Genomic DNA, 14,985 nt, shown 5'->3' on the forward strand with positions numbered 1-14,985 from the left:
GCTGTGAATATTTAAGTTAAGCTGAGAAAGTTAAGAGAAAAGGATCACCAAGTTGGCCCCAGTAAGGACAGTAGTTGTACTGGCTTATCATTGGCCCTGGCTGTGTGACTAATGGTATTTTGTTATATTGTAACATAACACGATTAAGATAAAAAATAGCATTTTATTAACCAGGAAGAAAAATTATTCATATTAAACAAGCACTTGCTTATAGATAACATGCTCAAGTTCATACTGTGTATACAAATGCATGAACGTGCATACATTTTACTTCTTTCCCTAAACATGATTTCATATACAGTAATACCTTGGATTACGAGCATAATTTGTTCCAGAAGAATGCTTGTAATCCAAAGCATATTTTAAAGCAAGTTTCCCCATAGGAAATAATGGAAACTCAGATAATCCGTTCCACGACCACTGCTTGTCTATGCAGTACCGCATGTGGCCAGAGGTGCGGCGGAGCCGGAGACACTCGGAGACGCTCAGGGACGGAGTGTTTTCGAGTGGCTCCGAGCGTCCCCGTGCCCCCGCACCTCTGGCTAAATGCGGTACTGCACACCCCAGAGGTTTGAATCCTGCTCGTCTTGCTGAAGAACACTCGCAAAGCGGGTCAGGATTTTCTTTTAAAAACAGCTCATATTGTGAAACGCTCATAAATCGTGTTACTCGCAATCCGAGGTTCCACTGCATCTTGAACATTGTTGCTTAATTTATACCTATGTGTTTCATTGGAATAATATGTCCACTTCTTCAGAGGAACAGACGCTACCAAAGAGACCTTTATTTCAATTCTGTCAGTTCCCATATTAATGGACTCCATATGCAAAACAGGTGGCGGGAATATACTGTATACAGGTGAAGCGGCGGAAAAGTTCCCGGTTTTATGTCAAATATACATGGATATAAATAACAGCCACCTCATTGGGGAATATTGGGAGGTGCCATGACCCCCAGTGGGTTGTATCGCAGGTCTCTGAAACTGAAGTTGTGGCAAATATGGTGATGTAAGCACAGCACATCTGTGAATGCTTCCAAGATGTAACATGTTTGCACATTCATGCATTTGTGTACATGTAATGAATTGAGGCATACAATCTATAAGCAAATGCTTTCTTATAAGAACAATTTTAGTCCTGCTTCGTGAAATACAACACTTTTTATCCAAATGGCGTTTTTTTGCAATGGAACTACATACCATTACAGTTCCAATTGTTCAGTGTTTGATTCATTGAATTAAAATGGAGATGTAAGTACCAATATTTGGTAAAAAGGCATATATCCTGTAGAGCCCTAATACCTAATAACTATATATTAGAAAACAATGCTCCAATAGATAACAGATAAAATAGGCTTCCTAACCAGTTCACAAGGAAATTACTAAAAATTTTTTACTTAAAACTAATTTAGATTAATTAATGTGTATAACGCAAAGTTTCCAAATGGGTCACAAAATATTTGCCCTAGAGGAAAAAAAATACAAAACAAGAGAACTATATGCAGTTCATAATTTCCAAAAGGTAAACAGCAATATCCGCAAAGGTGCATGAAAAGCAGAATATTGAATTATAAGACATTCTTGTTTGGGGGGGTAGGGAAGAGGCATAGTCATTTAGCAATAGCAGTATTAGAGCAGGAAGCTGACAAACTAAAAATATTTAATACTGGCACAGCAGCATTAGATAAAGACAGTAATAAGCAAACAAGGAAAATTACACTTATAATTTTCATTTGGAGTAGCAATACACCACCAGCACTATGGGGGAAGGGAGAATGACATTTAAAAAAGAAATTATCTGTCTAAGTATAACACAACTATATATATATATATATATATATATATATATATATATATATATATATACACACACACACACCCTAAACGTTAACCTATGGCCAGGCTATAGACATTCAAGTATTTGCATTATCCTAATAAGCAGTAAATATGCTTTCAAAATATCCTTGCTGACCTGTAACTGCATACTTTGTGAAGCAATTCATCCTCAAATTCAAAACAGAGGCACTGTAGGCAGATTCTACAATAGTTGGTTTCTCAGCCAATTTAGCTCATCCGCACTCTGTTTTCCAGTTATGGACAACATTGTAAAATAAAGCTAGAGCAAGTACTGTAAAATGCATGCAGCTAGTGATGGCACGTTTTAAAGATCATTTTCTGCTTAAGAATATAATACCAGAATGTCCATAGCCCAGCCACATGTTTATTCTAATTAATATAAACGCAAATATAAAGATACAGTACAATGCTTGGTTGAGAGAGACAAACAATATTGCTTAGAGCCCTTGCACACTGGGGCGGTTTGCAGGCGCTATTGCGCTAATAATAGCGCCTGCAAACCGCCCCGAAAGTGCCGCTGCTTTCATTCCAGTGTGCAAGCCCCGAGGGCTTGCACACTGGAGCGATGCGCTGGCAGGACGGTAAAAAAAGTCCTGCCAGCAGCATCTTCGGAGCGGTGAAGGAGCGGTGTGTATGCAAACCGCCCCGAAAGTGCCGCTGCTTTCATTCCAGTGTGCAAGCCCCGAGGGCTTGCACACTGGAGCGATGCGCTGGCAGGACGGTAAAAAAAGTCCTGCCAGCAGCATCTTCGGAGCGGTGAAGGAGCGGTGTGTATACCGCTCCTTTACCGCTCCTGCCCATTGAAATCAATGGGACGGCGCGGCTATACCGCTGGCAAAGCGCCTCTGCAGAGGCGCTTTGCGGTGGTATTTAACCCTTTCTCGGCCGCTAGCGGGGGGTAAAACCGCCCCGCTAGCGGCCGCATACCGACGGTAAAACGCCGCTAATAATAGCGGCGTTTTACTGCCGATGCCGCCCCCCGCCCCAGTGTGCAAGGGCTCTTAAGAAATATGGCACTAAGAAAACTTCACAAATTAAAGCATATGTAAACCCATTCAATAACATTTCTGACATGGTAAAGATATTTCAAAAATAGTTTTTAATATCTTTAAATCTGCAGCTTTCACTAAAAAAATACCTGTACATTGTACCAGTTCAGACACTTCTTGTAACAAGATGAAAACACTCTGTTCTTATCTCTCACACTTGTTCTCCTGTGTTGTCACTCTGTAACATGCTCTCCAGTGGAGAGTACAATCAGATCTATCAAGGTTCATCGTGCAGGCATGGTCCATTGTTGTCCCCATTATAAAATGCAAAGCAGAAGTTGCTAGAGTGCATGCAGACAGAAACTAACTACAAAAAAACTAGAGAAGCATAATGGTATTTTATTTCAATACATACATGATTATTCTTTATGATTTGCTGTGGCAAACTAAATGTCATTCAGAGAGGGTTTACATATACTTATATATATATATATATATATATTTATATATATATATACACACACACACACGAACACACACTGGAGATCAAAATTAGGGAACAACCTACAATTTCTTAAATTTCAAGGACGCTGCTTAGTCCTGTTTTGTTAAGCATATTTCACAAGTTACATATATTTTGAAGCACAGAATAAAAAAAATTAGATTTAAAAAAGAACATTGATAAAAATTAGAGAACACTTTCAGATACCTCCCAGTTATTGGTGTTAATCTGGCACCTTGTGCTAATTTCTTTAATAACCTGACAAACCTTATTTAACTGGCAGCCTAACTTTCCAGTTTTCACTGACCTTGCAAGATGGTGAGCCGTTCTAAAGTGACTGAAAACCCTCCGGCTGGAGGCTGTCCAGATGAAGACCAAAGAGATGGCCCTTTAAGCCATAACAAGAGAAGTTTGTCTTTTCAAATCTGTGACCTCTAATATATTGCATCTATACAACGTCACAAACTCATTCAAGTCCCCCAAGATTGCTGATCGTCCACGAAAGACAAATGCAAGAGAGGACAGGATAATGCAGAGAATCTCAATGGGCAATCGGTTCAACACTGCAGCTGCGATTGCCAGTGCAGCGCTGAACAGGGTAAGGATCTCTCTCCTCATACAGTGTCTCACCGTTTAAGAGAATTTGAACTGAAAGCCCACTGTGCAGTGATCAAACCTCTCAACAGCAGAAAGAATCAAACAGCTAGACTAACCTTTCCTGAGAAGCATGTTGTGTGGACAGAAGAGAACTGGTCTCTTTGGGTCCGGTGGGAAACATTATGTTCATCGTCAAACTGGGGAGAGGCAGAACCGAAAGTGTGTAAAGAAGTCAGTGAAAGGTGGAGGGGGGAGTGTCATGGTTTCTGCAGCAGGAGTTGGGTTCTCATAAAAATTTGCATTTACTCTGCCATGTAGCTGTATAGGAATACAGCTACATATAGCAGAGTAAGTGCAAATGTTTATCAGAACCTTCTCCGACAACATGTGGTTCCTTCCCTGCGTTCCTCACCCAATCAGCCAGCAATTTTCATGCACGACAATTCCCCATCACACAGCAAAAATGGGTAAAGCAGCTCCTTGAAGCTGAAAACATTGAAATAATGAAATGGCCAGCCCAGAGTCCTGATATAAAGCCAATAAAAAACCTCTGGAAAATCCTTGGCGACAAAGTTATGGCCAAGAGAAGAAGACTGGAAAATAAGTGGAACAAAATCACACCAGAGCAGTGTGAGAGACTAGTGATGTCCTGTAGCCGCAGAAGCCATTTAAAGCAGGGGCCTGTACACGTCCTACTAATTGTTGATTTTTGAAACCTTCAGAAATTTTAGTTGTAATCTTTCTCCGTGCTACAGTCATTGCTTTTCTCTAATTTTGATCATTGTGTTTTTTTTTGTTGAAGTGTTTTAGTTATTTTAAAAAACACTGTTCTATTAGCATGGTATATAGCCACAACAAAAATTCCATCAAATGTGGAGCAATGAAGATTACATTATTTTTGAAAGAAGCAAGTGTTCATAAATTGTTCTCTAATTGTGATCTCCAGTGTATATATCTTATATATATATATATATATATATATATATATATATATATATATATATATATATATACACACACGCTCACTATATTGTCAAAAGTATTGGGACACCTGCCTTTACATGCACACTTTAATGGCGTATTACTCCGTAGGGTTTGTAGGGAGTTGGCCCACCCTTTTCAGCTATAACAGCTTCAACTCTTCTGGGAAGGCTGTCCCCAAGGTTTAGACATGTGTCTATGGGAATGTTTTGCCATTCTTCCAGAAGCGCATTTGTGAGGTCAGGATCTGATGTTGGACGATAAGGCCTGGCTCCAAGTCTCCGTTCTAATTTATCCCAAATGGGGTTGAGGTCAGGACTCTGTGCAGGCCAGGCAAGTTCCTCCACCCCAAACACGGTCATCCAAGTCTTTATGGACCTTGCTTTGTGCACTGGTCCAAATTAGTTGGTGGAGAGGGGATTATGGTGTGGGGTTGTTTTTTAGGGTTTTGGTATGGCCTCTTAGTTCCAGTAAAGAGAACTCTTAAGGCGTCAGCATACCAATACATTTCGGACAATTTCATGCTCCCAACATTGTGGGAACAGTTTTGGGATAGCCCCTTCCTGTTCCAATATGACTGCGCACCAGTTCACAAAGCAAGGTCCATAAAGACATGGATGAGCGATTTGGGGTGGAGGAACTTCACTAGCCTGCACAGTTTCCTGACCTCAACTCAACAGAACCCATTTGGGATGAATTAGAGCGGAGACTGCAAGCCAGGCCTTTTCTTCCAACATTAGTACCTGACCTAACAAATGCGCTCCTGTAAAAAATGGTCAAACATTCCTATAGACTACACTCCTATACAGTCCTAAACCTTGTGGACAGCCTTCCCAGAAGAGTTGAAGCTGTTATAGCTGCAAAGGGCAGGCCAACCTAATTTTGAACCCTACGGACTGACTGGGATGCCATTAAAGTTCATGTGCGTGTAAAGGCAGGCGTCCCAATACGTTTGAATATATATATATATATATATATATATATATATATATATATATATATATATATATACACACACGCACACACACACACATATACACAGGTGCATCTCATAAAATTAGAATATCATCAAAAAAGTTAATTTATTTCAGGAATTAAATTTAAAAAGTGAAACTCGTATATTTTATATAGATGCGTTACACACAGAGTGATATTTTTCAAGCATTTCTTTCTTTTAATTTTGACGATTATGGCTTACAGCTAGTGAAAACCCATAATTCAGTAACTCAGAAAATTAGAAGATTACATAGGACCAATAAAAAATGGATTTTTAATTCAGAATTGTTGGCTTACTGAAAAGTATGTTCATGTATAGTATAGTATGCACTCAATATTTGGTTGGGAATCCTTTTGCATGAATTATTGCATCAATGCAGCATGGCATGGAGGCGATCAGTTTGTGGCTCTGCTCAGGTGTTATGGTAGCCCAAGTTTCTTTGATAGTGGCTTTCAGCTCATCTGCATTGTTGGATCTGGTGCATCTCATCTTCCTCTTAACAATACCCCACAGATTCTCTATGGGGTTTAGGTCAGGTTAGTTTGCTGGCCAATCAAGCACAGTGATACCATGATCATTAAACCAGGTATTGGTACTTTTGGCAGTGTGGGCAGGTGCCAAGTCCTGCTGGAAAATGTAATCAGCATCTCCATAAATCTGGTCAGCAGAGGGAAGCATGAAGTGCTCTAGAATTTCCTGGTAGAGGGCTGCGCTGACTTTGGACTTGATAAAACACAGTGGACCAACACGAGTAGATGACATGGCTCCCCAAACCATCATTGACTGTGGAAACTTCACACTGGACCTCATGCAACTTGGATTCTATACCTCTCCACTCTTCCTCCAGACTCTGGGACCTTGATTTCCAAATGAAATGCAACATTTTCCACAGTCCATGATGATTTGGGGAGAATGTCATCTGCTGGTGTTGGTCCACTGTGTTTTATCAAGTCCAAAGTCAGCGCAGGCCCCCTACAAGGAAATTCTAGATTACTTCATGCTTCACTCTGCTGACCAGATTTATGGAGATGCTGATGTCATTTTCCAGCAGGACTTGGCACCTGCCCACACTGCCAAAAGTACCAATACCTGGTTTAATGATCATGGTATCACTGTGCTTGATTGCCCAGCAAACTAACCTGACCTAAACCCCATAGGAGAATCTGTGGGGTATTGTCAAGAGGAAGATGAGAGACGCCAGACCCAACAATGCAGATGAGCTGAAAGCCCCTATCAAAGAAACCTGGGCTTTCATAAAACCTCAGCAATGCCAAGGCTGATCGTCTCCATGCCATGCCGCATTGATGCAGTAATTCATGTAAAAGGAGCCCTGACCAAGTATTGAGTGCATACTATAGTAAAAGAAAGAAATGCGTGAAATATATCACTCTGTGTGTAACGCATCTATATAAAATATATGTTTTTTTTAACTGAATTCCTGAAATCAATTAACTTTTTGATTATATCCTAATTTCATGAGATGCACCTGTAATATATATATATATATATATATATATATATATATATATATATATATATACACATACATAGATAGATAGATAGATAGATAGATAGATAGATAGATAGATAGATAGATAGATAGATAGATAGATAGATAGATAGATAGATAGATAGATAGATATAGATATATATCATTCTTTTTTTGTGTGGGCTTATGACAGTTCTTGCATTGAAGGCATGTACTGATTGGGGGTATAGCCCCTCTCCAAGCTGGTAAATTGTTACAGAAGAATGGTAGAAAACAAAGAGATTTATTTAAAGACAGTACATGGTTGAAGATGACATGACATGACATACAGGCTAGGGAGTGTGGCACAAATTATATACAGACAGCTTAGACACATTGGTGTTTAATTATTAAAACTGGAGAGTGTAAATCTGGCCCAGTTCTGTATAAAAACCATACAGGTGCCGTTTTTTTTTTTGTCAAAGCTTAATTGAACAAGCTGAAGTTAGAAGCTGATTGGTAACCATGCACAGCTGCACCAGTTTTTGCACTTTCCAGTTTTAGTAAATCAACCCCACTATGTGTGGCTTATCCTGTAGTTAACTGTATCTTGATTTTTTTTTTTATTATATCTTTCTCTTTGCAGATTTTTTTGAGAGGAGGCTGAACCCTGGAGTGTCCTCTCAGCCAATAGTTATGCACAGTTGCCAGACAACTACCTACTACCTACCTAACTATATTTTATCCTTCACCCTGGGTTCACACTAGTGCGATGCGGGAACCAGCGCGATTCCAGCAAGGGTTCCCACATCGCTCCTATCCCGTAGGCAGTTCACGCTGCCTTGTGTGAACCACTGCAGGTGTCATTGACACCCCCAGTTTAGTTCACAGATCGCAGTGCGAACTGTGAACTCGCACAGAAATGTGATCGCATAAGTGAGAACACCCATGCTATCCAATTCTAGTGCAAGGAAAAACAAGTGCACTATTTTCTGTGCGAATCCATTGGGAGTTCAGCCATACAACTGTATGGCTGAACTCGCATTGCTCAGAGATCGCGTTAGTGTAAACCCAGGCTAAGTGTTTGTAAACATCAGACATGAAATATGAACAAAATATACCCCTCCATAGTGTATACTGTCTCAATTAAGAGGACTAAGGGGTTGATTTACTAAAATTGAAGAGTGCAAAATCTGGTGCAGCTGTGCATGGTAGCTAATAAGCTTCTAACTTAATTAGACTTTGACCCAAAAAATATATAAAAGCCGAGTAGAGCTGCACCCAGGGCTGCTGATAAGGTGACACCAGCAGGCATCCTGTAGTATTTCACATTTTTACACATACTGTGAGCATAATGTTGTTCCCTGTGGCTCCCAGATGGGAAATCATATTCCATGGGTTGATTGGGGGGGGGGGGGGGGGGTGTTGCCAGGCCCATCGGTTCATCCAGAGGGCCCGGGAGACTGTAGATGGAGGGACTTTTTATTCTATTTTGGAGCATATGTGGATTTTCACAACAACCTGTGCCGCATTTTCTGATGGTGAGATTAAAGTCCCGGCTCTCTCAGTCCCTGTGCTGCTGGCAGAGGAGTGATTCGGCTTACACATTGCCCGTCTCCTTCAGCAAGTGCTGAGAAAAGTAGCAGCAGCGGAAGAACCGTGGCAGACTAGCAGGCTCAGGGCAGGTTGGAAGCGATAGATCTGTGCAGCAGTCCATGTCCATCCCCCTGACACTGTCTCAGCAGCCAGCAGTGCACACAGAGGGATCACTTACAGAAAAAACAATGTACAGTCAGGGCCAGGACAAGGGGTGGCTGCACTGGGCACTGTGGAGATTTGGGGGATTTGTACTAGGAGGGTGGATTTGTGTTAGGAAGGGGGGGGGATTTGTGCTTGAAGGGGAAATATGGGGGGGACTATTGTTAGGAGAGGGGATTTGGGGGTGATTTGGAACAGAAGTATTTGGAGGGGGGTGGAAGTCTCTACATCTTCCCAGTAAGATCAGACAATCACACCAATCTTCCCCCACCTTCACTTTCTCCTGTTTCTTTCTGCTCTCCCCTCACATGCATCTTCACTGCTCAGACTCTGCAGCCTCCAGTCTCAGATCTGTCTGCCTGACACTCTTTCCTTTCCAGCTTACTTTTTATCTCTTACAACTGTTGAGCAGCTCAGTACATTATCTGCAGTCATTTAAGGTTGCTGCAGTAGGAATGAAAGAAAAAGTAATCTCTATGGCCACCTTGAAGGACTGCAGAGAAGGTACTGAGCTGCTCAACAGTTGGAAGAGATTAAAAGTAGGCTGGGATGGGAAGGGAGTCAGGCAGACAGTCAGTGTGTGGACCCCTAGAGAGGAATGCCCAGATCTGAGACCACACACTCCTTTACACAGGTGGGTGGGGCAGTGCAAGCAGGCAGTTGGGCTGAATTTTTATCACCCCTGACCACCCCACCAAGGAGATGCAGCCACTCGGTAATGTTTAATGGCAAATATTAAATGGCATGTCACCATGAATATGGTGCATCACAAATGCCCTGCAACTGCATGCAATGAACATGGCTGGGGTGTTTTGGATCAGCAGAGTTCAAACAGGCTGTAAAGGAACTGACATATTGCCCCCTCACTGCTTGTCAAACACCATGATAGCCATCCATCCAAATTAGCCTTTAAAGTTCTTTTAGCCACTCTTTCTTCCTTCGAGTTCCCCTAGAGTCCTTTAGTTCCATGCATCCCAACAGTACCAAGTTCGCCTCCTTCTTCCCACTGACATACTGTACAGTATTTGCCAATCAGTCCTCCTCAGACTGACACCAGTGATGTAGTAGTATTTTTGCCTTCACGTGACACCACTAATGTGAGGACATTTTTCCCTTCTAGTGACATCACTAACACAGGAGCATTTACCTTTGCCACTGTTAACCCCATATTTATACACCAATTTTAACTGCTTCAGTTCACTGCAGTGTACCACAACTATTTTTACCATTTCAGCACGTCACTATGTAACTATGTCACAATATTACATATATTACAAACATTACACCATTGTTAGCCCTGTCTACTCCTTCACTTGGGAGGGGGGGCACAGATTGTCATCTTAGCCCTGGGTGCTGTATGACCTTGAGTACATGCGCGCACACACACACACCTTTCCCATGCCCTGACTGCTGCCTGTGTTGAATCGTACAGCAGATAAATGCGATCATCATCATTTCTATAATGATGATAGTTACACAGTACAGGTGCTTTAAGCCATAGCACCTGTGTGATCATCATGATGATAATCATGATGATCATTGAAGGACAGTGAAAGGCAGCCTTAGGCCCCTATCACACAAGGCGGACTCCTCTCCGATGATTCCCGACTGATCAGAGCAGAGCGGGTGGATGACAGGTCTGTGTCCACTCAGTTTAAGCAGAGTGGACATGGACAGAATCCACTCTGCTCTATGAGCAGCCGGGTGTAAATGGACTCAGCTGTCTGGTTAAACTCAACTACCCTCCGATCTGCCTAGACGGAGGAGGACATATCCCCTTCTGTTTTTTTGCGGATCGGATTGGAGGTAGGCAGATGGGCAGGTGCAGGGGGTGGGGTCAGGAGCAGGGTTGGGGGCCCCATCAGTTAGGCTGTATAAGGCCCCATGGTTTCTAACAGCGGCCCTAGCTGCACCAGGTTTGGCACTCTCCCTGTGTCATTTCTGTCTGCTGTTTCATTCCTCTGTTATCAGCGTAAATCACTTCTGATAAGTTTTCCTGACACCAAGAGGTAAAATGTGACAGGGGAGGGAGCTCTAGCTGATTGACAGCCTCAACTCTGTTCCTGTGCAAGGGGGGGGGGGTCTGTTCCCTTCACACACCCCCCCCCCCAATCCAATCAGCTCTTCAGAGTGTAACTTTAGCTCTCTGCCCTCTTTTTTCTGACAGCTCAGACAAGCTTTCTAAATTTTGGACTTTGAATGACTGTAGAGAACAGAAGACTGCAGATAAGTAGGTACAACTTATGTAGGATGATTTGTTTAATCTCTGTGTATCACCTGAGGCTAGTCACTTCAACTTGGTATATGTAAGGGTGTACAGCCAGTTTAAATTATCCACGTAAAGATGAGATAACAGTCTTCTAATCCAGGCTCTCAGAGTTTTGGACCCTTGTAGACTGGCATGCCTAAATGTTTGACTGTCCTAAATAACTGATAACTGCAGTACCTGACAGAAATTAAAAAAAAAAAAAATATATATATATATATATATATATATATATATATATATATACACACACACACACATATATACATGAAATATGGTCATGAAAATGTAACAGTCACATAAATTGCTTAAAAAACAAGCCAATGCAAGATGAAGAAGGGTACACAATTGTTTCACTTAATTCAAACCATTTGGAGTTAAAACAGCACAGTGGTTGGTTTCAGATGATAAATAAAGTAGGCTATTTGGCACAGCTACACACCACAAATGGGCACAATGTCTACAGCAACTTTTTGCTAAATTTACCTGAGTGGGTCTCCATCCTAATTATTTTTATTAGAGAGAGTATGCCAAGTGATGAAATGCATGCTAAGCAATGTATAAAATAGGATCTGAGGGCATTGAGCATCAAAATGACATTCTCATTTACTTGAAGAAAGCCATTGTGGGAGGATTACAATGAAAGAGTGAGAGAGCAACAGGAGGTAAAGCCAGCAACCTTGGCATGAAAATCTTGCAAGTAAACTGAGAAACATAATAAGCTAGTGGATGATTTGAACTAGCTGCACATACTAAGATGTATACTTGTAAAAAATAAATGTAGCAGAGAATCCGCTTGTCTGTTAAGTGTAGGCATTTATTTCTCATTGTGGAATATAAAATGACGCAATGGGGGTTATTTACGAAAGGTAAATCCACTTTGCACTACAAGTGCAGTCGCTGTAAATCTGAGGGGTAGATCTGAAATGAGGGGAAGCTCTGCTGATTTTATCATCCAATCATGTGCAAGCTTAAATTCTGTTTTTTATTTTCCTTGCATTATTTTCCTGCACTTCCAAGTCCACTTACAGTGCACTTGCAGTGCAAAGTGGATTTGCCTTTCGTAAATAACCCCAATATTGGGGGTTATTTACGAAAGGCAAATCCACTTTGCACTGCAAGTGCACTGAAAGTGCACTTGGAAGTGCAGTCGCTGTAGATCCGAGGGGGACATGCGAGGAAAATAAAAAAACAGCATTTTAGCTTGCACATGATTGGATGATAAAATCAGCAGAGCTTCCACTCATTTCAGATCTACCCCTTAGATTTAGAGCAACTCCACTTCCAAGTGCACTTTCAGTACACTTTCAAGTGCACTTGCAGTGCAAAGTGGATTTGCCTTTCGTAAATAACCCCCAATGTGTATCTATAAAATTACCTTTTTATTAACAAAATGTTATTTAGTATAGGTCACTCATGTCATGTTGTGCGTCTGCTGTTCCACAGATGCAGAGGACACACTGGGGTTGATTTACTAAAACTGGAAAGTGCAAAATCTGGTGCAGCTGTGCATTGTAGCCAATCAGCTTCTAACTGAGCCAAACTGATTGGCTTTTGTGCAGAGCTACACCAGATTTTGCATTCTCCAGTCTTAGGAAAACAACCCCACACTGCCTGCTTCCTGTGGGCATAGACTATACTTTGCATATAACACAAGTTTTGATGCAGTCATTCCATTCTAATGTATTTAAAATGAAATACGTTTTTTATGTAAGAGTGAAAAAAAAATCCACACTGAATTTTTGCCCCCAATATCTGTTTCCTCCCTTACCTGATCTTAGTTGTTTGATTCTTCCATTACTGGCGGCAGGATCTACTGGAAGGAAGTCTTTAAACCAGGTGATTTCAGGATCTGGATTTCCACTAGCTGCACACAACATAGTAGCTGTTCTTGTTCGTTCTACAACCTTAAGCTGGGGGCCCATGTCAATATTAGGAAAGCCAGGAGGAAGCTGATCCTCTGCACACAAAAATCATTAAGCAGACAACACAAAAAAAACATCAAAGCTAGATCATTCAATGCCAGAAAGAAGAAACTATTAATTTAGGTTCAGCAGATACATGAATGCTTATACTTTTGACTTTCCTGTTTTTTTTTTTTCTCCCCCTCCATCAACATGCTAAAGACATTTTTTTACTAAAACCTGTTTTAATCCAAACCAAGGAACATCATTACTGGATCTCTGTGCTTCTGTATGCAATGCAGGCAGACCAGGGCTAGTGGAGGGGTTAACAAGAAGCTGAACATAGCTTCCTGAAAATATCACAGCATCCTTCCTAAGTATTCCTCACATGAGCCTTCAGCCCTGATGCAAGCAGTGGACTCTCTCATTGGAGGAGTTGTGCAAATATGGAAATGCCTTGATGGACAGATGTAAGTGTGGAGGAGTAGGAAATTCAAGGCAGACTGTATTTGCATGCACACTCCCCTAGGTAACACCCACACGTGATGCTGAGCTTCCATGGTTAAAAGAATTTAAATCCAATTAATGAAAGGTGCGGGCCAGAGACAGTAAAGTTGGGGAGGAAAAGGCTAGATGCTTAACTTCCTCCAGCCAAGAAATGAGACTATTTGATTTGCTAAGGCTTCTAAAATACACACTGTTAAAAGCTCACAGTATGCAGTAGAATCAAAGTAAGCAATTTCTCTTCAAGAGCCTGTACAACTGTGCAAAACTGAAGTTAAGGCTGGAGTTCTGCTTTAAGCCTGGTCAAACATAGATCTGATCATTCGATGCAACAAAGGAAGTAAGTATTTGGGACAGAATATGGAAGTCAGAGACTATTGGGTCATAGTGCAGCCTACAAGAGGATCTGGACACTGGCAAACAAAAAAAAAAATAGTGACCAGCATGGTATAACCCCTCTCACTCTCAGCATGCATAAGTTTTGTATCAAGACAGTAGCAGGTTCATTTGTTGCCCCCAACAAACTTATGAAAAAGATTTTACGGTAAGTACAAAAATCCTAATCTACTTCTTGTTCATTGGTGGCCACAGAATTCAAAAACGATTGGGATGTTCAAATGTAGTCCAACTGAGGGGTGAGGAACTGTTAAAAAACACATGAAAACAGAACTTGGGGCTGCCTAAGCCAGCAAGAAATGGTGGACAAGGAAGCTGGGATCACCAGGAATGACAAAGAGACCCAGTCTTTCTAATGGAAGCAGTGGCTGTGAGGTAGACACGCACCACACAAACTATGTCCATGTCTCCTTCTGATGTACTGAAGCCTGATAGAGGGATGATAAAAGCACAATGTCCTGGTTGAGGTGAAGGAGCAAAACCACCTTGGGAAGGAAGGGCTAGGCTTCAAAACCACCTTGTACTTGTGAAAGACCAGAATGGGTTCACAACAAAGATCAGACACATGCCTAGCAGATATATGGCGATAAGGAATGCAGCCTTGTGAACAAGAGTGAAATAGGGAATATGTCATGTGACGCTCAACATGATGCCCAGTGAGTGTTTCTTCTGCCTTTAGCAGCCTCCCATGCCTTAACGCAAGTAGGCCTACCAGCACTTAGCTGGAGTAGGAGCATTAACCTGGCTTATGCTTCTAACAAGGTTCTA

General features: G+C 41.5%; 1 protein-coding gene across 17 annotated transcripts in view; it reads right to left on the reverse strand.

Annotated features, from left to right (window-relative positions):
* The window catches only part of PTPRS (protein tyrosine phosphatase receptor type S), a 744,226-nt gene that overhangs the window by 500,219 nt on the left and 229,022 nt on the right, over nucleotides 1-14,985 (reverse strand). For 15 of the 17 annotated variants that reach the window (XM_073594489.1, XM_073594517.1, XM_073594500.1 and 12 more), the window contains exon 5: nucleotides 13,185-13,373. The exons of the other annotated variants lie outside the window; for them this stretch is intronic. In XM_073594489.1, the coding sequence (XP_073450590.1) occupies nucleotides 13,185-13,373 (189 nt within the window). The remainder of the gene's footprint in view (nucleotides 1-13,184; nucleotides 13,374-14,985) is intronic. 17 annotated transcript variants of the gene reach the window in all.

This window comes from Aquarana catesbeiana, linkage group LG01, assembly GCF_042186555.1.
Source record: "Aquarana catesbeiana isolate 2022-GZ linkage group LG01, ASM4218655v1, whole genome shotgun sequence".
NCBI classification, from domain to species: domain Eukaryota; kingdom Metazoa; phylum Chordata; class Amphibia; order Anura; family Ranidae; genus Aquarana; species Aquarana catesbeiana.